Source organism: Anser anser (assembly GCF_964211835.1).
Source record: "Anser anser genome assembly, chromosome: Z".
NCBI lineage: Eukaryota > Metazoa > Chordata > Aves > Anseriformes > Anatidae > Anser > Anser anser.
This window is the reverse complement of record NC_139723.1, coordinates 53,087,783-53,112,393: the sequence shown is the minus strand read 5'-3', so window position 1 is coordinate 53,112,393 and position 24,611 is coordinate 53,087,783. Positions and strand designations below refer to the sequence as shown.

General features: G+C 39.7%; 1 protein-coding gene across 13 annotated transcripts in view; it reads right to left on the bottom strand.

Annotated features, from left to right (window-relative positions):
- Nucleotides 1-24,611, bottom strand: part of PSIP1 (PC4 and SRSF1 interacting protein 1) — a 36,711-nt gene that overhangs the window by 11,762 nt on the left and 338 nt on the right. For 4 of the 13 annotated variants that reach the window (XM_083816344.1, XM_083816350.1, XM_083816343.1 and 1 more), the window contains exons 2-11: nt 24,334-24,500; nt 23,265-23,341; nt 19,287-19,425; nt 13,483-13,596; nt 10,744-10,851; nt 10,350-10,412; nt 6,252-6,363; nt 4,399-4,474; nt 3,208-3,433; nt 2,310-2,431 (exon numbers count right to left, since the gene is read on the bottom strand). In XM_083816344.1, the coding sequence (XP_083672470.1) occupies nt 2,310-2,431; nt 3,208-3,433; nt 4,399-4,474; nt 6,252-6,363; nt 10,350-10,412; nt 10,744-10,851; nt 13,483-13,596; nt 19,287-19,425; nt 23,265-23,341; nt 24,334-24,405 (1,109 nt within the window). In that variant the 5' untranslated portion in view covers nt 24,406-24,500. Of the gene's footprint in view, nt 1-2,309; nt 2,432-3,207; nt 3,434-4,398; nt 4,475-6,251; nt 6,364-10,349; nt 10,413-10,743; nt 10,852-13,482; nt 13,597-15,392; nt 15,423-19,286; nt 19,426-23,264; nt 23,342-24,333; nt 24,501-24,611 lie in introns of all 13 variants that reach the window. The other 9 variants (XM_083816348.1, XM_083816352.1, XM_083816342.1 and 6 more) reach the window with 3 other exon arrangements.

The following is a 24,611-nucleotide window of genomic DNA, read 5'->3' as shown; positions in this document are numbered from 1 at the left end:
TCCTCAGTCTTGTCTTACTGAGGGGTTTCAAAGCCTTATTTTGTAATTATAATCAGCCCTGATGAGAAGGAGCTGGCGATGTTGGCTGATGAGAAGCGCAACATGAGCTGGCAATGTGCGCTTGCAGCCCAGAAAGCCAGCTGTATCCTGGGCTGCACCAAAAGCAGCGTGGCCAGCAGGGCGAGGGAGGCGAATGTCCCCCTCTGCTCTGCTCACATGAGACCCCACCTGGAGCCCTGCTTTCAGCTTTGGGGCCCCCAGCACATGAAAGACGTAAGAAGTATGAGTGCAGATGAGTGCCATGAGGATGTTCAGAGGGCTGGAGCACCTCTCCTATGAAGAAAGGCTGGTCAGCCTGTAGAAGAGAAGACTATGGGAAGACATCGCTGCAGCCTTCCAGTACCTAATGGGGGCTACAAGGAAAGCAGGAAAGGGACACTTTGTCAGCCAGGGAGTAGAGTGGTAAGACAAGGGGGAATGACTTTAAACTAAAAGAGGGTAGGTTTAGATTAGACATAAGGAGGAAATTCTTCCTTCAGAGGGTGGTGAGGCACTGGCACAAGTTGCCCAGAGAAGCTGCGGATGCCCCATCCCTGGAGGTGTTCAAGGCCAGGCTGGATGGGGCTTTGGGCAGCCTGGTCTGGTGGGAGGTGTCCCTGCCCATGGCAGGGGGGTATTGAAACTGGGTGATCCTTAAGGCCCCTTCCAACCCAAACACTATAGGTTTATAGGCAGATTGATAAAATCATATTTCAACATGTCATGACTAAATATTTAGTAATACACATCCATAAAACATTCAGGCCTTCACGTCTGTCATCTTCCATGTTCCTTTCATACTCCATCCAGTTACAAACAACAATTTTCAAGTACATAAGGCTATTTTACTTTAACTGGTGGCACAGGTTCATGCCCTTTAAACACTAAGATTTCCTTGAATTTCACACAAAGCACTGTTAGTACATTTATGTAAATATTAATGAAGTAGTTACAACCAAGAAAATGTGGATTAAACTGATGAGGAAGATAACCTAAAAACAAGATCAGCCTACACTTGGTGTACTAATAGAGTAACTTGAAATATTGTGCCATTAATCATCAGCTACAATTAAATTCATTATACATTCATTAGCTACTCCTCTCTTATCTTCCTGAAACAAAGCTCTATATACCAACAAGAGAATACAATACCAAAGCCATTTAAAAGTAGAGGAAATTTGATTAATATAACCAAATCAACATACGACAGTTAACTGCAGAAATCAGTCAGTGTATGTCAGATTTAAACAGTGATATATTAAAAGCTGCAAAAATTCTAAGGACAATTTATTATCTCTGGAGTTGGAAACACTTAAGTTTGCTACTGGCAGGCAGAATAACTATGTTAGCTTTCCAGAGAAGGAGTGACAGGAAAAAGAGGAGAAGAAAGGAGTAGAGGATAAAAACCCCAGACGAACTACAGTCTTGTTAACAGATGTGAAAAAAGTAGAATTTTTGTTATAAACAAAGGGACCATTATCCTCCCCCTTTTTCTCAGAATTTTTACCTTATTCTCCCTTTCTTCTGCCCTCCCATCAACTGTGGGGATGGGAACATCACATTCTTGTGGTGATGGCTTCTACACCCATTTGCAGAATAGCTCTTGAGAAGTAAAATTTTTTTCCTATCGACCCCCCCCCCCCCCCCAGTTTTTGGCAGGATCTTCTATCCAGTATTATGCTTGATTCATTTGTGATAATTTATTTTCTGAATGTGGACTGCTCTTGGTATCAGTCAACTGCCTTTGCAGTGCCAGAGTAATTTTTTTCTTGTTTCATCTGACTGAGTGTGCTCCAGCTGCCAGACAGAAGGGAATGTTTTCCAGGAAACCCTATGCATTCCACAACCTGATCAAAACTATACGTTACCGTGGTTTAATAGGTCCTACCAGTCTCAATACAATGCCTTCAAGATAAAGTAAAATACAAGGCTGTCCAGAATATCATTTCCATTCTCAAATGTATAGTCTTAGGATACTTCTAAACACACTCCAGGATCAGTCCTCTGCTAGAAATTCCAACGCCCTGGAAGACTGACATCACTTCATTTCTAGGTTCAGTTCTTCTCATCCTCCCATAATAGTATGTATTGATTTAAAGGAGCTTTTTACTCTCCACTTAAAAAGAACGTAAAATAGACAAAAAGAAGGGTGCGGGGAGAGAAAAACAGAACAGGGTACAAACCAGCTTGGAATTCTTTCATCTACTATCTTCTGCTAGTTTAAAAGTACTCCCATGATTTGTAGACATTGCATGTTAGACAATACTCACGGTTCACAGTCTGTCTGCTCCTCTTGCTTACGCTTTCGTTCTGTCACCTCTCTCTCATGTTGGCCTCTCATAATGTTTCTTCTATGAGCTGTCTGCAAGCTTCTTCCTCCTTTTTTCTTCTGCTTTTATTTGGGATTTTAGGATTGGAAAGAGAAAAGGAATCTTTAGGTTAATGTAAAGCAAGATGATTAAATCCTTGTCTCAGTAGACAGGTGAACCTACCTACACTGTATGTCTTTGAAGCAACTCTGGTTCTTGGAACAACCTGACAACAGTTGGCTTTCCCTGCAACTAAATACAAGACTTCCATATGCTGATAAACTCTGATTTTTTTTTTTTTTAGTCCTTTTCCCCATTCTTCCTTTTCCAACTGGAAGAAAATATTCTGACCACCACAAAAATGAAGAAATTGCAAATGACTGGGAAGGCCTTAAGTCTTTCAACAGCTTATTTCAAGCCAGATGTTCTCTTAGAAGCATTCAAGCAAAAAAAAAAACAACCAAACAAACAAAAAAACCAATCAAAATAAAACAAATACAACAGCAATAACAACAAAAAAGCCACTGAAAAAGATTCTGAAAGAACCATTTGACAGAATAATATTCTGCAACTTGAATTCTGCATCTCTGTATTAGCCAACCACAAGGTTCCAACATTTATTAAGATCTGGCATTAACTTCAATCAATGCCCTATCCCTGGAGGTGTTCAAGGCCAGGCTGGATGGAGCCTTGGCCAACCTGATCTATTGGGTGGTATCCCTGCCTATGGCAGGGGGGTTGGATTTAGATGAACTCTAAGGTCCCTTTCAACCCGGAAAAAAAAAAAAAAGTATCTTGAAGTATCTTCAGTGATACTACTTTCCTTTATAATAAATAGATCAGTAAAGCAAAATTATACCTTGTCACCCTCTTGCTCTTCTCCCTCATCTTCAGAATCAGAAGTTGATGCAAAAACCCCTTTTGCAGAGTTCTTCCTTTTTGGTTCAGCCTCTTTTTTTCCTTCCTTTTTCTCAAATTCCTTCTTTGGTTTCTCCTCTTCCTTCTGACTTTCTTCATCCTTCTTCCCTTGTTTTTTAGACTTTTCTTCTGGTCCTTTTTTCTTTGCTTTCTCTTCCTCAATAACACTGAAACATGAACAGTACTTAGGCATCATATCCATTAGTAACAGTGAACTTAAAGCAAGTACATTCTCTCAATTCAGGAAGGTTTTTTTTAAATAAAACAGAATATTAAAAATTATGAAATTAATCAACTCTCAGTTCATCTAATGACTATGGTCAAAAAATGTGAGTTTTTTCCTAGAATTCTTGTCCATTACCTATGCCAAAAAAAGAATGTTAATATTGAATGCAAATAATAATAAATGAAAATATTAATTATTAATAGTATAGAGGCCCTAATGAAGCAAACATATTGTGCATGCATAGATGCAAACTGAAGAAGTTAATGCTCAGAAGTTCTCCACATACATATGTATCTGCAGGACCAAGGACTATTCCAGAGTGCAAACACTGAAGTAATTTTTATAAATTATAATTATTTAAGGTGTACATATACTGAAACTGTGCATTTGCTAACCTACAGAAAACTATGCTAATGCTGAACTTTCTTTCAGTTATGAGAAAAACTAGAGGTTTGGCACAAGGACAATGGAGGATATGTATGAAATTTAAGTTGCTGACAGTGTTGGAATTCAGTCGTACCATCAGAAGAGAATTTTGAAACAAAACGTAACAAATCGACATTTTCCTTTTGTATGATCTGGCTTTCCTCTTATCAAGTATCTTTTCACACAGCATGCAGTTACATAAGGATTTTTGCACAGACTTTACTAATCAGGAAGATCTTCTGTCTTGACTTATACAATTTTATACCTTGAGTTATGTAATAGTATTCATATATTACAATACTACATAATAGTAACTCAAGAGTTAATATAGAACCATAAATAACATCGAAACAAACAGTAACTCATATTGACCACTAGAGGGGAAAAAACCGATCAGGAACTAAATACGAAGTCTTCACATACAGGACGATGTTAACAATGAAGAAGTTTTATATTAGAATAAACAAATAAACAACTCACGGGTCACTCTCGGAAATACAAGGTGTTTTCACCAACTTGGGTCTCCCTCTTGGTTTTGGAACCTTTACTTCAGAAGCTAGTTTTTATACAGAAATAACAGGTTAGTCCACAGGTACCATCTAATTCCTTGTCTCTGAGGAAAGATTCTTACTCAAGAGAAGCTACACTTAAACCAAAATAACTGTTTTTATACGAAATTCAAATGTTAAGTGAGTACCAGCCTTTAATCAAGATCTCTTTGAAAAATTAGTGCTATTTCATACTTTGGTTGTTTGCTAACCACAGTCTCAAACTACCAATTCTCTCACATTTTCTGTGCTCTGTGCAATTACAATTTGTTTCAAATGTTGCATAACTGATATAAACAAGCCTGAAATCAGAGAACCTGAAACAAGTGTAAAGAAGTCACTTAGTGTCCGCATTTACATGGAGCCTGTTTAGTGCCAGTCGTTTTCAGTACACCATGGAGCTTCCTTAACTTGGTAGCAAACCACTTACGTTCTACCATCACACCACAACGTATACAGAAAAACTTGGCATTTCCTCAGGTTTGCCATATTGTTGCAAGACAGTATATCTGACAGTATATCTGCTTTCTTGGCACTTAAACCCATCAAACTCTGTCAAACAAAAATACTCAGTGCACTGCATTTACAGCTTTAAACTTGCAGGATGTGCTTGTCTCACCACATGTTCACTGTGGTATCAGGAGACATAATACTCAGTGTTTAAATTTCTGTTGGTGTTAGTGTAGAGCACTGTTAAGCAAGAGATGCATGCATCATATTGACACTAGAAAATGATGCATAGTACATCTTACAATAAGGTATTTTATATAGCTGGCAGAAGCATCTCTTACAGATCCTTTCCTGCTCTTACAGACAGTAGTTAGTGGAAACAAAATACATTTTTAAAGACGAAAGCACATACAAATATTACAAATGTACATTTAGTAAATATAATGAAATTGTGGGGGAGACTGTAGATTTAATTTCCTTGCAGCTTCCAAGGCAAAAGCAACTAAGTCTAGTTAACTGTGGTTGCACTTTCTCTAACTTATTTTCATATTGTCAGCAGATACAGATGAGTATAAAGTATTACCTGTTTCCCAGACTGTATGGTCATACAATGTACTTCACTGCTCCAAGAACTGTTTTCTACTGAAGTAGTTAATAACCAATTCAAGAATATCTGCAAGCTTAACACGATTCCAACAGATTGGATCATTGCTACCTTCAAAAAAACCAAGCACTACCGGATTTTCAGCAAGTGGCTCAGATTATATATTTTTAAATAAAGTAGTTGTATTTTCACTTCACTTGTCTGTCAATCTACACAGATTGTTTTATTGTTTTAAATATTTTTAAATGAGTCTCTCCTACTCTTTACTTGCTTTTATTGTTCTCTGAGCTCCACCTACAGGCACGATCTCCCCACAGCTCTCTTACTCATGCTTTAAGGATGTTCTAACAACAATTTAACTATTCAATGGTATTCTGTATGTTTTTAAACCTTTGCAGAGCAACAGTGCACACAGAAATCTTACTGCATAGTCTGTAGTTTAGCAGTGATCTATGAAGAATGCTTTTCTGAAGGGGACACTTGTACCCCCCAAAACAATGAGACTTATTCAGAGGACAAAGCATTAATGCTAACAATTCAAATCCATTTATGTCCTAAATCCTTCAGTTTGAGATGCAAGGTGTTTTCTCATTACAATCTATTATCAAGGACTATCCTTAGCATAAGAATACTTTGCAGTAGTTTAGGTGGAAAGAGACAGTAAAACCTCTCTAATTATATAAAGGTATTTCTGTGGCAGAGAAAAAATAAAATCCTTTATTTAAGGTTACCTGCTGGTCTTCCTCTTTTGGGGCTTACTTTTGGAGACACTGTCACAGGAGCTGCTGCAACTGATGCTGTTGCCACTACTGCTGCTTCCTCAGCTTCAGCTTGTTTTTCAGCCTAATTTAAGAAATGCATTATCCAAGTGAAAAACAGGGCACCAACTTCTCAACTGCTTCTCCAAACAAAAGTTTTAAATGTTAGCATTAGTATACTATTATATATTATTAATATACCCTATTATTGTATTGCTTCTACATATGAAAAAATCAAATTTAGTAACAGTATATCTTAAAAATATATCACTTGCTTTATGTGCTCCATACCATGACTACCTCATACAGTAATGTTTCAAATCACTTCAACTATTCATCATTCATCTTCAGAAAAATAAAGCTATCTTGGTACAAGGAAGTAAAAGAATGATTTACAAGAAACCTTAATATCACCGTAACAGCATGTCAAAACCAAGTTTTAAACAGAGAAGTTCATTTTTTGCCCATATACAAATATTCTTAGATGCCATCATCTTCCCTAGCAGTATCACAGCCTCTGGCCAGTAGATGGAGCTACTCAGAAAAACACCTGCTCTGTAGCTAATTATCCACAATGGAAAAATTGTATGAGCTGCACTAACCAGACATAATAAACTTAATCCATACAGTCATCTTAGAGGGGTTGGGTTGTAAAGAGAGAATTTATGAAAAAGAAATATGATATGCATCTCCCCACAGAAACATTCCATAAAAGCAGATAAAAAGAACATAGAAAAATTCCAGCTGGAGAAAACATTCACAGAATTTGGTGTAGTGGATACAGGCGCATCAGCTTGCAGCAACAGAGAAGTTAGTGACAAACATATTTATCTTCATATTTTCTTTAGAAACCAGTGATAACAAGCTATTTTGAAAGAATGAGACAAACTTAAATCAAGGCTGATGTAGAGGTACATCCCACATGTTTAAGTAAGACTGTTTAAGTAAGACAGAAAAACAACTGATAAATTTTATTTTTTTAAACAATTCCAAGATGAGAAAACACCATGTTTCTTTTGAAGGCATGTAAGGAATGCATTCAAAGCCATGTAACTGCATAGGCAACACTTTTCTGGTCTGCAAACATGCACCACATCCCTTGGAATAACTATTCAAGCTCAGGAGCAATACATCCCAAAAAAGAGGACGTCAGGCAAAAATGCCAGGAGGCCTTCATGGGTGAACGAGGAGCTCCTGGCCAAACTCAAGCAGAAAAAGGAGGCCTATGGAGGGTGGAAGCAAGGACAGATGACCTAAGAGAAATGTAGAGATGCTGTCTGAGCAGTCAGGGACCAAGTTAGGAAAGCTAAAGCCCAAATGGAATTGTTTCTGCCCAGGTACAAGAAGGGCTTTTGTAAGTAGTCAGTGACAAAAGGAAGACTAGGGAAAACAAAGCCCCTTTGCTGAAGGAAACAGAAGGCCTTGTTACTCAGGACAATGGAAAGGCCCAGGTGTCCAAGATCACAGTCTTTCCCAGCTGGACTGGTCTTCAGGAATCCCAGATTCCAGAGGACAGGCTGAAAGACTGGAGCAAGGAAGATGTACCTCTGGTGGAAGAGGACCAGGTCAGGGAATACTTCAGCAAACTGGACATTCACCAGTCCACGGTGAATCCTGATGGGATACACCCATGAGTCCTGATGGAGCTGGCAGATGTGATTGGGAGGCCGCTCTACAGTCTTTGCTTGGTCATGGCAACTAGACGTGCCTGAAGCCTGGAGGAAAGCAAACATCAGTCCTGTCTACAAAAAGGGCAAGCAGCAGGACCAAGAAAACCTCTGCTCCTTCCTTGGGAAGGTGATGGAATAGCTAATCCTGGAAACCATTTCCAGACACGTGAAGGAAAAAATCATCAGTAGTAGTCAGGATTCACCAAAAGGAGGTCATGCCTGACCAAACTAGTTACGCTTCTATAATGAAATCACCAGCCTGAAGGACGGGGGTGACAGAGGCCAGCGGATACTGTCCTCCTAGACTTCAGTAAGGCCTCTTACATTGTCCTGCGTGAGAGAAGCTGCTGAAGAATGAAAAGCGGTATGTTGAAGGATTAGCAGACAGTGAGGTGGATCGAAAACCAGCTGAACAGCTGGACCCAGAAGGTAGTGGTCCGTGGTACAAAGTCCAGTTGTAGGCCTGTAATGAGCAGACTGCCCCAGGGGTCAGTACTGTGTCCAGTTTTGTTTAACATATTCATTGACAAACTGAACGATGGGGTAGAGTGCATCCTCTGTAAGTTCACATACGAGACCAAACTGTGGGGAGGCTGAATTAACCAGGCATCCAGAGGGACCTGGACAGGCTGGAGAGGTGGGCTGACAACAAACCTCATGAAGTTGAGCGATGAGAAGTGTAGAGTCCTGCACCTGGGTAGGAACAACCATGCTGCAGACGGAAAGCAGCTGTGTAGAGAAGGACCCAGGAGTCCAGGTAGACACCAGGCTGAACACGAGTCAGATGCGTGCCCTCGCTACTGAGAAGGCTAACGGTATTCTGGGCTGCGTTAGGTGAAGTATCGCCAGTAGGTCGAGAGAGGAGATCCTTCAGCTCTACTCTGCATTGGTGAAGCTGCACCTGGAGTACTGTGTCCAGTTCTGGGCTCCCCAGTAGCAGAGAGACATGGACGTACTGAAAAGAGTCCAATGGAGGGCCACGAAGACGATCGAGGGGCTGGAGCACATCTCCTCTGGGAAGGGAGGCTTGGAGTGGATCTTACCACTGCGTATAAATATCTCAAGGGAGAGTGCAAAGACGACGCAGCCAGGCTCTTTTCAGCAATGTCCAGTGGCAAGACAGGAGGCAACAGACACAAACTGAAGCACAAAAAGTTCCATCATCAAGAAGCAGTTCTCTGCTGTGGGTGAGGGAGTGGAGATCGTCAAAAGCTACCCGGACATGGTCCTGGGCAACCTGCTGTAGGAGGCCCTGCTTGAGCAGGGGGTTGGACCAGATGGCCTTCAGATGTCCCTTCCCAGCTCAGCCATTCGGTGCCTCAGCAATGGTCTGCAGTAATGCCAGTTTCTGGTTAAACCACCTACCACAAACAGCATGTGCCAAACAGAAAACTGAAGCTGCTAAGTGTGACAGAAGAAACCATCTGGGGCCTGAAATGTGTTATGACGCTAAGAAAACAACAATGCCAAACAAACCAAAAGACACCACAGCCATAAGATTTGAGTGCATTATGAAAAAGCACAGAATGAGGTCACTGTTTTAATGTCATCTGAAAGGCTTCTCTCCCATTTAGAAGCTGATATCAAATATATGCACACTCACGGATATACTGTTAATTCCTTGCTGCTTCAGACTTGCCTTCATTGAATATTATTTTAGATTTATTTTTAAGATTTTTTAATAAAGTATTCTTTCCATTATGTTTTTTTTAATTGTTTTTGTAAGAATATATAAATGGGTATCTTTCTTTTTCATGAAGCAAATGATACTTAGTATGCTACCTACCTATGGCAAACACACTAAGGGCCACAAGTACACCTCTGCACTCATCCTTGCTGTCAGCACTAACATATCATGTTAAAAATCAGGAAATAGTTTCAAATTAAAATTAAACTTTCCCCCACTTTAATCTATTTTCTATTTGGACCACTGCCGTGATCTAGCTTGCTGTGTGACCACATGAACACTGATGCTGGAGTACACTAAGCTAGCAGCTGGAACTGCTGCTTTCATAAGAACACCAGTTTTTCCCAGTTAGAAGAGAGCACAAAATCACAACCTCACAAAAATGGGCAGTAGTTCAGGTGTTGGTTCAATGTGAAGATGATGTTAAACGTTTTTTTCAGAGCTTCAAGACAAATTATTTTATGTTAGTTTTTCTTATTTACACTGGACTATTTGAGAAGATAAGGGACTCCTTACTCTACCCTGAGTTCAAACAAAATTATGGCTTTTAAAACATTCCCTGAGAGAACTGCCGTTCCTGCAAGTCTTCCAGCTATTAAGGGATGGAAGAGTGAAAACAAAACAAAAGTCAAGCAACTTATGCATAATCTGTCACAAAAGAAAGTGATACCAGTATTATCCCATCCAAACATAAATAATTAGCCATACTGTTACCTTTCTTTTTCTTCCTCTTCTAGCAACTTTAGGAATAGATGCATCACTTGTTTTCACCACATCCTGTGTAAATTGAAAATGATGTTGAGTTTTAACACGAGAAGGAAATTTTATGAAGTGATAGAAACACACTGTTCCCCTGATTTTTAATTGAACTCAGACAAGCCAGATTAAAGTTCCCTCTCTGCTGAAAGCTTAAATTCCTGTTAATTTCAATGAGAGGTTTTAATCCGCATCAACAGATAGGAAGTTTTACAGCTTAAACGTCAGTCCTGAGAGTGTCACACTAGCAGTAACTGTATGTAGCTTCCCAGTACATAAAAACAGATTTTAATTAACTAACATAACATTAAAATGTTCTTTAGCATGCAGGAAAAGATGAGCTTTCACATACTTCTTTACTGTTTCTTTCAGAAGGTACATCATCTTCTTTCGCAGCATCCATCTCCTTTTTGTCTGCTTCCTCTACTGTAGTTAAGCTGCTGTCCCTCTTAAGGGACAACTGCAAACAGAAGCAACAAAGAGTCAATGTATGGAAAAGTACTCAGAAGAAACAAAAGTTAAATGAGCACGTGCTAATAACCATCATGCTGCTTTTCTCTTTTCAGTCTGCCTGTATACACGCTTCTTTTTTTACGTACACATTGAAAGTATAAGGCAGGACCACTTTCAAACATACTGCAGATTGATGTATTCTGGTAACTATGTACTATGATGGAAATTCAAGTCCATTTTGTGTTTATGATAATGTAACTACTTTTTCACTGCATCACCTTTACATGAGTATTTCTAAATGTTCATGCCAATATTCAAGTTTCAATTGAATCAGCTCAGGCATACAGATGGATTACAGTCACAGACATTTATCAAAGACTATCACTCTATTAAACAAAGACTTCATGTAGTAAACAGACCACAAACAAGTTGTTTAATCACTTGAGACAGTAATTAGTGATAAATGGTGTCACCTAACCTGTGCATTTTTCTTTTTTTATACCTTAAAAATACTAATTTTCATTTTACACAAACAGTTAGATTTGAACATCAAGTTTCTAATAAATTACTTGGAAATAATCAACATTTTTCTTGTGGCTTAGGTATGCGCATTTTTCTTTTTCTTCTTTAAAACTTCATTTCGTCTTCTCAACTTTAATGCTATTGCTTTGCCCGACTTGCAAGCACCTACTATGAAATTCCCTTTAATAGTAGCTACATGTCTTAAAATTTCAAAATTGAATGAAGCATCACAGGCAGGGGGCTATCACGTAATATTGATAATCACAGCTGTATTATATCACTGAAGGCTTTGTTTTGTTTTTCTTTGCCTTTTTTTTAGACTGCAACTTAAAGAATCATCACTGTACACTAAAACCACAAGAAGTCAGAGTACAATGGTTAGAAGCAAATTATAACTACATCAGTATCAATAGCGAAGGAGTAAATCTGCTTCAGATGTTGTCTTAAACTGGTAAACTGATTGAGATTCATTACATCCCTTCAAGACATTCCATTCCATTTTGGTGTTCAAAGGGCTACGTATGGTCTTTGTATTTTTCTTTCAGAGAGCTAGGTCAGGACAGCCAGGAAGCACTTTTCAGTGGAAACATGATGACACTGCCATCTCCATTCGCACAAGCTGCTTGCTGCTGACATTGACAGTGAAGCAAACTGATGAACCAGTCCAGTACAAGAAAAAATAAATAAATGAAGTTTTCCCTTTGCAGTAGCAAATGCTGGGAGACAAATGCTTTCATCAGCATTGTTCATAAGCAAGAAAGAGGAATAACAGCTGGTTTACTAATTCTATGAGGAAATTACATATCAAAAAGTGTTCCTGAAGAAAAGTTGACAGAACCCAAATCACGCTGACCTTCCAAATGTGCTGGTACTAAATTAAGAACACTCAAAGCAACAACAAGTTGGGAGAAATAACTTAAATACCCCCACAGTCTCCAACTCAACACAACAACTTCTGACACTTTTATTTTTAAATGGAAGGTCTTTTTCCTCTTGAAAAACAAGCTCAGAGCTCCTAGACAATCCTCCAGGAGGGATATTCACTATGCATTAAGCACACTGGCAATTCTTCAGTTTCAATGCTAAAGGACAGTCACCTATACCTACAGTAAAACTACACTAAAGCTTGACAAATAATCTACAGGAAATCTAGCATAACTAAGGCAAGTCTATTCAAGAGTTAAACACTTGTTTTAAGGGCACTGATTGTTCTGTAGTGTATTAATTTCCAGAAGTGAGTTAAAAATAAATGAGATGCCATAAACTTATCAATATCACCTGCACCACATTTTTTTGTCATTTTAGGATTCTAGTCTCTTTTAAGAAAAAAGGAGATGACAACAACTCTTCCACACTGTATGGAAAATAGAAGTCACATGAACAAAACAAAACATTCAATAGAGAAAGTTCAAAGCAACGTGCTACACTCTGTTATCATTAAGTAAGCAGTAAGCTAGAAAGATTCCCCTCTTAAAACACAGACTACGTACAGCAGCAGTAAGCTTGAAAAAATAGTGTTTCAGACAGAAACGCATTTTATAACTATGAATACAATATATTTAAGAACATAATTTGTTTCAGAAGATTTCAATGTATGCACACATTGACAAGGCAAAGAAGATAAACCTTGTCAGTATAATTTACCAATTACTCACAAGACACTTCCCTGACCCTGAATTCAATTGATACAACTATCTTTTTATCCATTATGTATTGCCTTTTGTATCTGTTCATATCACAATGTGTGGTGTAATTCAAACTGACTCTAATCTGTTCAGGCAAATACGCTGAAAAACCCTTTCAGCCCCAAAAGAACTTAATGTTTGTTCTCTTAGGCTTTTCAGGGGAAAATATTGTAACTGAATAGACAGTTGTATCAGATGATGATATTAACGAGTCTTCAAAGAGAAGAAGGTAATCTTAAAGTTACACGTTGGCAATCATTTTGAATTTAGTGTACCTAAGAAATATTAATACATATATTAAGTCTCATAACAACCAAATGCGAAGTAGTTATGACAGAAAAGTACAGATCAAGTATTTAAATAAAAATTTGACAATACAGGTTTGACTTGAAAGGCTGATAGTTAAACGAAACACAAATTCTGTCACTTACTTTTGGGGGAGCCTTTCTCCTTTTGGCTCCTGATTTTTCTTCACTTCCCTCAGCAGAATCCTGACTGCTTTCTTGAAGAGTTTCTTTGATAGAAGTGCTAACAGATGGATGGGACTTCAACAGAAAAACATGGCAATTGAAATGAAATGAAAATCACTTTCTGAACTACAGAATAACTACACTGAGAGGTGTTCTGCCACCTGTAAGTTACTGACGAAAACATCACCCTAAGGAATCCTTTATGAGAATCTACAAGAATATCAAAATATATCTATTTCTTTAATTTTCACACTTATCAATTTAAATTGTATTTTCATTATCAAACTTTCAAGTTTTAATGTTATAATGACAATAAAACTACTGCAATGCAAGATTTTTCTCATGAATAGTTAAGAAAAAATGAGGTTTTGGTTAAATATAACTTGCAAGGCTCCTGTCAAGAAATGCTTTTTTAAATGAGCTGTCAATCCTAAGTGAGCAAGAGCCAGCTACCAATTCCTGAAAACACAAGCAGAAAAAAACATAAGGGCTAAAATTGAAAGTCAAAGACATGGTAATAGACAAGGTAAAGTCAGAATTACTCTTTTCTAAATTCCATTACTTTGTGGATAGCATTCTCACTCTTGAATATCAGCTCCTTCGAACAAAGCTGGCAGAACTCCTCTTAGTATTTCCCCTTCTGAGGAAGTGGTTTTGGATTTAAGCCCAAGCCACAAGCTCCCTTCTACCCTCTACCTTCCTCACTAGCAGTTACAAGCAACATCTGTGAAGTATAAATACTGCTTTCAGAACATTCCAGCCAGCTCTGGCAGTTGAGCAGGAACGGCAGCTCTCAGAAGGACTTATCAAAACAAAATATACTCAATAAAGAGAGAGAAAAAAGAAGGGGGGAGTTAATTTCCCTCTACAAATAGCTGACAAGTCTGTCACTTCAATATTATCTTGTCGTCAAAATAAAAGCTTGATTTTGCCCACCTCTCCATGTGACTACCCCCTCTAGCCTTCTGTTCAAAGGCCAGACACAAAATTCCCTCCTCGCACTTAATTTTTAGACTCTGACAACTGAACCATCTTTCCTGCTACTGTCCAGTAATTGTGCTTCATTTAACTCAAAGAATGTTTGTTTTAAGCCAAAAGGCTGTATGTGTATCACAGGTAGACGTCACCTATGTAAACTGCAATGTATTAGTAGGCCGTAACGTATTGCCCTGCTTCAAAACATCATTGGAAAAAGAGGGCCTCACTTACCAGTTTACTTATGTTACATTCCCTCTAAATCTCCACAGCCTACCGCTACTGCCCTCACCTCCAGGCCCGCTCGCTGCCTGCACTGACCTTCTCTCACAGGCTGTCCTGTCCTGTCCAGGGCGCAGGAGCGCTGAGGGGCTGCCCGTAGCCGGCCTCAGCCGGTTCCAGCCGGCTCTGCGCCCAACCCAGAGCATGAGGCGCCTCTGTGGGGACGAGGCGCAGGGAGGGGTGCGACAGCTACGGGCAAGAGAGACACTGTAGGAAAGATTGGGTGCCTGATGAGGGCTGGAGTGATGATGTGGAAGGAGAGCGAGTACCCGATCAATGACATGATGCCTGCGCCAGGCAGGAGGGACACCAGGGAAAAAGAGATGCCAGGGCTGCAGGGATGCTGGGGAAAGAACAGAGGCACAAGAGGCGTCCCCCAAGCCAGGCTCAGAGCCCAGAGGAGCTGCCTGAGCAGGGGCAAGGAGGTACACCTCAGAGGCAACCGCAGCCCACTCAGAGCCACTGAGAAAGAAAGAAGGAGCAGCAAAAGCAAAGTAACTACACCTACATCACCTCACCCCAGGGACTGACTGTAATGTGTGGCAAGGGGACTTGAGACCAGCAAGGGTGGAGCAGAAGCGTACAGAGGGAAGGCTGAGGCATTTTTCTCTAACCTGTTTGTCTTTGTTTCTCATTGCATAGATCTGTAACAAAAAGCGTGCGTTAATTGGCTAAATTATGCAGAATTACCTGACTTGAGAGTGTTTTGTGGCCTGTGACATACCCTTTTTTGATCTCTAAGCCCCCCTCCCTCCCATTTTGCCAATTTCAACCACTCTGCTATTGTTAATACTAGTTTCCTAAAAACTCCCATAAAACTGCATAGGTAACTATATCAAACTCACATGCTTGCTCTCCTCCCTGGATTAAAATGTCTAGAACCCCTATCCTTAAAAAAACGTCAGTTGTTAATTGTGACAGCCACAGAGATTTTACCTATCACACAGATGAGCATCCTCCTCTTACTACTTGGGAGAATCTGTATATACTCATTTCTCCCGCTTACGGAATATGATGCTAAGGCAACATCCTCACAAACAGGAGAGCCATCACCTAGTCAATTATCAGGGAACTAACAACAAAATAAAACAAGGTACCTCTGATGTCTCATCTTTGTGAACTGTACATTACCTGCAAAGTATTGAAAAAAAAATAAAGCTCATTTCAGCACATAAGCTGAAAATAAATAAAACTGAAACAAAAAAATATCACACTACAATTTTCTTATTATAGGATAAAGTGGGATGTTCTTCCATCTTCACTATGGATCTCTTAGGAACAGTGACATAATACTCCATTCTGCAAATTAAACACCATAGATGGTATTTTGTGAAAAACCATGGACGACATATGACTCGTTTACTTGAAAGCATCAAATATTGTCAAAGAAAATCCCTTTAAAGTAGGCCCTTACTGCTGGCTTTATTTCAGATCAAGTAACCCTTACTCTGCCCGTTTTACATTCAGATTTCTTTTACAGAATACAGCTATTTGAAGGTGTTCTCCTTCTGCAACAAGAATTGCCTGCATGTAAAAATATGAGCTCACTGAATCCTATGGGCTTGATTTGCTCCAAGTAAAGTTTGCTTTTAAGAATGGATAACAAAGGGAAAGCTATCAAAACAAAATGCTTTCTAAAACTGAGGTGAAACTTCAGAGGAAAATTTCATAAATCATAGAATATCCTGAGTTGGAATAGTAGGCTCAGTGCAGTGACTACTGCCCTGGGGAGCCTGTCCCAGTGCCCGACCACCCTCTGGGTGCAGAACCTTTCCCTGACACCCAGCCTGACCCTCCCCTGTCCCAGCTCCATGCCGTTCCCTCGGGTCCTGTCGCTGTCCCCAGAGAGCAGAGCTCAGCGCCTGCCCCTCCGCTCCCCTCGTGAGGGAGCTGCAGGCCGCCATGAGGCCTCCCCTCAGCCTGCTCTGCTCGGGGCTGAGCAAACCAAGGGACCTCAGCCACTTCTCATACATCTTGCCCTTTAGACCCTTCACCATCTCTGGATGCTTTCTAATAATTTTATTTGCTTCTTACACTGTGGTGCCCAATTATACTTACTCAACGTGAGGCCACACCAGCGCAGAGCAGAGCAGGACAGTCCCTTCCCTCGACCAGCTAGCAATGCCATGCCTGAAGCACCCCAGGGTACAGTTGGCCCTCCTGGCTGCCAGGGCATGCTGCTGGCTCATGTTCAACTCGTTGTCGACCAGAACCCCCACATCCCCTTCTGTGTGGCTGTTCTCCAACCTCTTGTCACCCCAGACTGTGCGTACAGCCAGGGTTGCCATGTCTCAGGTGCAGAATCTGGCACTTGCTCTTGTTGAATTTCATGCAGTTGGTGATTGCCCAGCCCTCTATTTTGTCAACAACATCTCTCTGCAAAGCCTCTTTACTCTCCGGGGACTAAACGGCCCCTCCCAATTTAGTGTCATCTGCCATCTTAACTAGCATACCTTTCAGTCCTAGTTCCAAGTCGTTTATGAAAATGTTAATGACAAGTGGCCCTAAAATGGAGCCCTAGACAACCCCACCAGTGACTGGCCACCAGCCTGATGTAACCCCACTTACAAAACACTTTGAGCCATTATTTACTACATTCATAGGATCATAGAATGGCTTGGGTTGGAAGGGACCTTAAAGATCATCTAGTTCCAACCCCCCTGCCATAGGCAAATATGCCACCGACTAGATGAGGTTTGCCAGGGCCCTGTCCAGCCTGGCCTTGAATTCCTTCATTCATTCTGTAAAATTGAATATATGTAAGCAAATTAGTCACTATGGCCCTGTAATCCACTTACTTTAACAATTAAGACATCCCCAAGAACAGTTTCTTCTTTCAGTATTTTTAAAGGTCACTTACAGGAACAGATTTTAAATACTATTTGCGGAAAGATTGTTTGTTTTTAAACATTTTTCCTGTTTGTTTTTAAATGTTTTTTCATGTTTATTTTTAAACATTTTTTTTGTTGTTGTTTTCATAAAAAGTAATAGTGGCAAAAAAACAATCCAGTGGCTCTAGACAGAACCTGACCAGTTCACACAGCCTGTTAAGGAGCTGTTAAAGAAGCTGGACTGAAGTGTTTGGATGATACTGAAAAGGTCTAATGGACTTTCCCCATAGCAAAGTTGCTAGACTAAGAAACTAGTCTGTATACATCTGTTGGCAATGTTTTGTCTACCTCCCATGGGAAAAGTATTTCGAAATGCCTGAGATGTTAAGAAGGCAACTCAAAGTACTGCTTAGCTGATATTATTGATCCTCACTATGAAACAAAACACTGGAAGACCTTGCTCTTGTTGGTTGTTTATACCCAGATTTTCAGGTTGTTAGAACTGACTGACAACATAAAACTAAGCTATGGTTCACAACTTCCTCAGCCACCCAGGCAGAACCTCTCCTAAGATGGCACAAAGAAAACAGCAGAAGGTCTAACAACCCATTTTTCAGTAGCAGAAAAAAGAAACAACTGTCTTTTATTAACACAGTGCTTCTCACTGTTATAAGGGGATTAGCATCCGGGGGCAGAAAAAGTGTACATCCAGAGTACAACCTCTTTTCTGCTGACTCTTGCTCAGATTAACTCTTGATCCATCCTTCGAACTAGAGACGCAGTAACTTGGGATATCTTTAGGAGCAGGAATTAACTGGTGCAGAAATGGCAGTCTGGCATGTCATGTAGGAGCAGAAAAAAATACAGACACCAATTGTTTTTTATTATTACTGCAATAATGTCTAGAGGCCCCAGTATGTGATCAGGACCCACTATATGTACCAAAACCAAGAAGCTACAGAATGTTCAGAGAAGACGACAGACAAAAGTGATAAAGACATTTTTTTTTCTTTTAAGAAGAAGTTTGGGCCTTTTTATAGGTAGAGCTGCTTAGCTGCAGTTTAAGCTTGGGACATTTACCAAGAGGGTAAGAAACAAAGAACTACTGACAAAAGAAAACTCAAGAGAGTCACATGAGTGGCAAAGAGTCACAAAGAGTGGCAAAGAGCAAGAATCACATTATTTCCAGCCACTACAATGAAAATACAGTGTACTACAAAAGCATGCAATGAAATCTTACAAAGGTATTTGTGGAGGAAACCACTTGGGCTTAGATGACAGGAAGAAGTAAAATGACTGAGATTACTGATGACTGAGTAAAAACTGATAAAAAGCACAATTTAAGTACAGCTGTATGGTTCTGAATATGACTTGGTGTGTGCTGTGATGGAGCAACATTGTAAAAAATATGTTCAACTTTCAATAGTGATAGATTTGTGCTCTGAAACTGTCAACATGATTCTTCATGAGCTTACTATAGAAAAATAAAATTTCCATTTACATGAAAGAAATGTCTCTCATGCTACTAAAACTAGAGATAAATTAAAAAAAACAAAACAGTGTAACCTACAATTGAGTGTCATCAATGATTCTTTATCCTAGAGCAGTAAATATTCATTGCCTTTTTTTCCCCCCAACAGTATAGTAACAAGTAGTTGCAGACTCTGCATAACTTACCTGCTGATGAGAGAATTTCACTCTAGGATTATTGTCAATTTCCCACAAGCCTTCATTAAAGCCCTTTCTTTTATTTGGTTTTCCATATTTCTCTTTATTTTCAGAGTATGGGAATATGTCCTTTGGTCCCAAAAATGCCCTTCAGAAGAGAAAGAAAAAGTCACCAGGAAAAAAACTACTCACATTTTAAATATTTTTTTCAAAGGAGAAATAAGCATCAAATATCACTAAGAAACACAACTCAGCATTAGCAGACAACCAATTCTGTTACATAAGCAGCTTTAGTTTTCCCAATTTAACCTTCAACAGCCCATGTTTTCCATTACTACCACCACATACATATATGGCCCCTCTCCTTCCTAAGGTGCTGAGTGTTCAGGCAAGAAACAGACAATGCTTCTTAACAGATGGCAGAAGACAACCAACTACTATGAACCAGAACAACTAAAAATTTGTTATCCTGTGAGTGAACAGAAAGAACACATGCTTTCTTTAGAAAGCCAGGCTTAAGTGTTAAGAATAAAGAATTCTTACATCCTGACTACATAATACAAGAGAACAACAAAAAACGAAAAAGCAGAAGTGGTTCCAAACTAACAAAGAAAATCTTTTGAAGTTACTAAATTAGAAACAATGTAGTTCAAAGACAAAATTCAAGGAGAATCTTAAGAGTATCAGGCATGAAAAACAACACTGGAAGGCAGCAACTACCCACACCTGAATGTATTTGACTGCCCAGGTCCTTAAGAACACTGTGTAATTCAGCATTAATTCAGCAACTTTTCACTTTATGAAGATAAAATTTCATCACTTTATTTACTGAATTTAATAAAAACTTAAAGCATTTCCTTAAGGTTCTTCCCCAATCCTATTCTTGTGGAAGTAAATATTGCAGCTTACATTTTTTTTTTATTATTTAATTTACCCTCTTAGAAGAGGTCTTCAGATAGGTTGTGCATCTTTTTCACACAGACTGACAACATCCCTGCACAGCACTACCCCTACTGTAATCTGTGTAACTAAACCTATCAGCCTAGCTTTTCATGCATGTCAAAGTCACAGTATCCACACTACTATTTTCTCTACGCCAGACTTACGAGAATGGGGCAACAAATTCATGAGGACAAATATTCTCATTTAGGCTGAAAAACATCAAAGCCTATACAGTTCCTGCTCTACTCCCAGTACTTTTCAAGTTAGAACTTCAGTGCAGCAATTCATACGCTGCTAAAACAAAGATGCCACTTTGAGTTTCATTCTTATTTTTGCTATCTGTCTAGACGCAGCTGTCTGACGTGAGACTCAGTAATCTGAAAAGTTGCAGGTACTTGCTTTCTGAAGTAATGGCTCATGGAAAGTGATGTAGATACTTCTAATCCCCACTCTCCTATTTTCTTCGTCATCTTTCAAAAGACCTAATTGAGACCTACGCCCTACTACACTGAAAGACAACATGTTATCATCTAGGAAGCTTAAACATCTCCTGCTCCAGCAGTAGAACACTTACCTATGTGCACAAAGCATTACATAAACCACTGAGAGATTAGACTGCGAATTACCAGCCCCTTTTCAAGAGATGGTTATAGACAGTTCAGCCACCATGGGAAACACATCTGCAAAGCCGCCCTATCAAAAAAAAATACTGTGGAGAGAGACAAATGGAAACTGGACAGGACAAAAATAGGAAGCATTGCCTCCTTTCTTCCCTATCCCCTGAGCAGAAGTGTTTTTCCAAGGTTTGTATGGCTTTACCATATGTATTGCTCAAGCTTTGAAAAACATCAGGAACTCTCAGCCATGAACAAGAGGTCATGTAGCATACTGGGCTGGTGTATTTAAAACCCAATGCGCCAAAAATGAACAAGAAAACTTAGTGTAGAGACATTACCCTAAGACACAGGTTCTAGAAAATACTTTTCATTGTGGCCTTCTGCAATGATGTCATATACTAGCACAACAGATCCAAATAAAGCTTTCATTAAAATAACATCTACATTTTTACTCTTTTAGAATGCTGCTACATTAAGACAAAGACAGAAATAAAGAAATAGCACCCAAATCCCCAAAGCCTATTGTAAGAAGCAAATACCTGTTTACTGAACACAGATAGTAACACATCATTGTTACTCACAGTTATATGCCGTAAGCAACAGTAAGTATGATTGAAAAGCAGGAGAGTTTCGCTTGTTACCACTCTAAGGAGCACTACATAAATTACATGTTTAAAGAACAAGACAGCTGGGTCACTGCAAAGTACAGGATGCTCCTGTACTTTGCAGGCTGTATGTGAAACTGATGCAGAAGTTTCTCCTATGTTCTATGAATCTCTGAAAGGCAGTAATCCTGAAACTACAGCCTGCAAAACAAAAAACTAGACTGCAGTAAAATTTTACTAAGAGTGTCAATGAGTGAAGAACAGATATTTCAAATTTACCCATGCAAATGAGCAAGAAAAAAAAAATCCAAAGTCAAGCACGAGTTAGGAACTTAACTGAAGTTTAAAATGCACCACAATGCTTAAAATTTGCAAAGGTATTTCTGAACCTTTAGGTAAGGAGTTATTTCTTTCTCCCTTATATTCAATTTGTGTCTGTAAACTTACATACAACTACACAAAACCCAAGTTTAAACCAGAATGACATACATCAAAGGGGAAAAACTAAGTAGTATTATATTTTTAACTGCCAAAATATTCTGGGGAAAAAAATAAAAAATAAAGATAACCAAGTGTTCTGTTTAACCTTAACATTAGGAGAAGTGTATCATTAAGTGAAGGGACAACATGCAAACTTTGCAAATTTGAATTGAATTCCACAGTTCTCTTCACCCACAAAAACACACTCATGCTAAAAATAAACCAATAACTGATCCATTGGCAAGATCAACTGAAAGAAGGTATATAAGCCAAGCACACAAAAAGCTTTCTCACTGGGAAACTCTTTCTCAAAAAAAAAAAAAAGTAGTAAAAAGTCATCCCCAAAAGAGTAGAGGATGCTTGCTTTTTAATTCAACAAGCACTGGATATTCTCTTAACATGAGTTATTTTAAAAACATATGCAAAATAACAGATTAAAGAGATGTCAATAAATATTTAATGAGGAAGATAAAACAAAGTCTTCCCACAAAATGCAAGAAACTGAGTACTTTTTATACATAACTTCTATTTGTGACCTGTTTATATGCCAATTGCCATCTTATTAAGAAAAAACAGAGGGAAAAAAATGAATTACTTATTTTTTTAAAATAAATGAGGCAACAAAGTCAGCACTGAATTTGAAGTCTTAGATACACACCCTAGAACAAACTCATACTATAAAGTACCATGAGAATTTTAACAAGACAGAACTACATAAAAAGTAGTATGTCGGCAAGGAAAGTTAGCAGCAGAAATACCCTCAAAAGAAGTTTATGAGTGCAAAATGCTAGCATCGTTGAAAGTACCTAAAGACAGATGTTTTGTAGAATAACAGGTATAGAACAGCACCTTCTAATTTTTCTCTCAAGATCTTACAAAAAAACAAGACCCATGCCCCCAAATATCTCGGAAGGGAGGGGGTGGGGACGACTAATGCAGGATAATTAAACTATTTCTCGATTTTTTCCTATTTCATTGTTCTCAGCAATATTTCACTTTCTTTAAGAACGTATTTTTGAGAATTTTGACTATATACAAAGCTTAATTAGAGTCCGTTACAGAAGAAAGAAAAACTCACCACTCATATCACTTTGGGTAGGATTTGTTTTTCTACTGGCATGGAAAACTTACATGGTATAGTCACAGTCTACCATTTCCATTTCCTTGAATAGCTTAAGCAAGTGTGAAAGTAACATGTCTTGACAAAAGACATTAATTCAGGAGATGACATGCTACTGAACAGCATAGTTTTAAAACACACAATTTGCAGGTAAGTGATTAAGTTCCTATTACAGCATGCTAATGAAATAAAAAAGCACGTCTCTTAAATATGAAGAACTTACGTCTCGTGGGTGCCAAAAAAGAATATAGGCATTTTGTTTGCAGGAGGCTTTACTGCTCCATCAGGAACTTCATCCACCTAAGGAAAACAAAGACCACAACTGAAATCAAGTAACAATAACAGTCTAAAGGGAAACATCTATAACTGATAAAAACATGAAAAAAAATGCTACAGAGAAGTAAAGCAGGTCTCAAAGATACAATGTTAAAAATAAAACTGATTAAACAACAGGATTATCAACAATAGGAAATGAAAACAATTCTTGTGTTACAGCAACACAGGACATTGTTTTTAAAAGGAGGTACATGATGGGCTGCAGGTAGGAGCTCGACTTGATTCCATCCAAAAAACCATCTCTCCTTCACCATAAGCCACAATGCACTTTCTCCCCTTATGCTGAGCTGATAACTTGTCCAAGGCCAGATGTTAAATGTAGTGACTGTTTTCTTAGTACTTGACAATAAAACAAAAAAGCAAACGAACAATCCTTGATGCCACCTCTTCGCTAAATAGTGCATAGTTAGTCTTCTAGCTGTGTTTCCACAGCCATTAAATGCCTGAAGGCAGTCACAGAACTTGCCATGGCACTTCCCAGGGAGGAGTGGGAACAGGAGAAAGAAATGACTGGACAACTTATCGCTTGCAGTCAGCTTCTTCTACACGAAAAGCTACGGGGATGCCTGACTTTAATATCAAGGAGTAACGCTGCCGTAAGTTCGTATTTTCTTTTGCCAAACGGGAGCAGTTATTTGGGAGCCGTGTTTTTGCACAACCAGGTCCTCGCGCAGCCCCAGCCTTTGTTATGCTACCACGCAGCGGTCTGAAAACAGCAGCGCTGCTGAAAGCCAAGTTATGCAAATGAGGACAGCGAGCCAGGGAGGAGAGGGCTACCGATCTCAGGAGAACGGGCTGGGTTCAAGGAGAGGCGCGAGGCAACGGCAAAGCGGAGCGGGGGTCCTGCGGGGCCACTTGGGAGCCGCTTCCCCGGGTGGGCTCGGCACGCTGCAGGTGCTGGGCAGCGGCACGGCGGGAGGGCGAGGAGGAGGAGGAGGAAGGAGCGGGAGCCTTACCCTGGCCGGCCAGTGCGGGTAACCTTTCATCTTGGCGAAGATGAGGTCTCCGGGCTTGAAATCGCGGCTCATGGCTTCTCGATGTGCCCGACACGGACGGGGCCGAGGGGAGGGCTCTGCGCTTCCAAACCCCGCCACCGGGGCGCCGCCAGCCACGCGAGGTGCCGCTGCCGGGGGAAGCGCACACCGGGTCGGGTCGGGTCGGGTCGGTCAGCGCGGCACCCCCAGGGCCTCACGGCTCCCACCGCAGGCCCCGCGCCCCCGCCCCGCTCCCAACG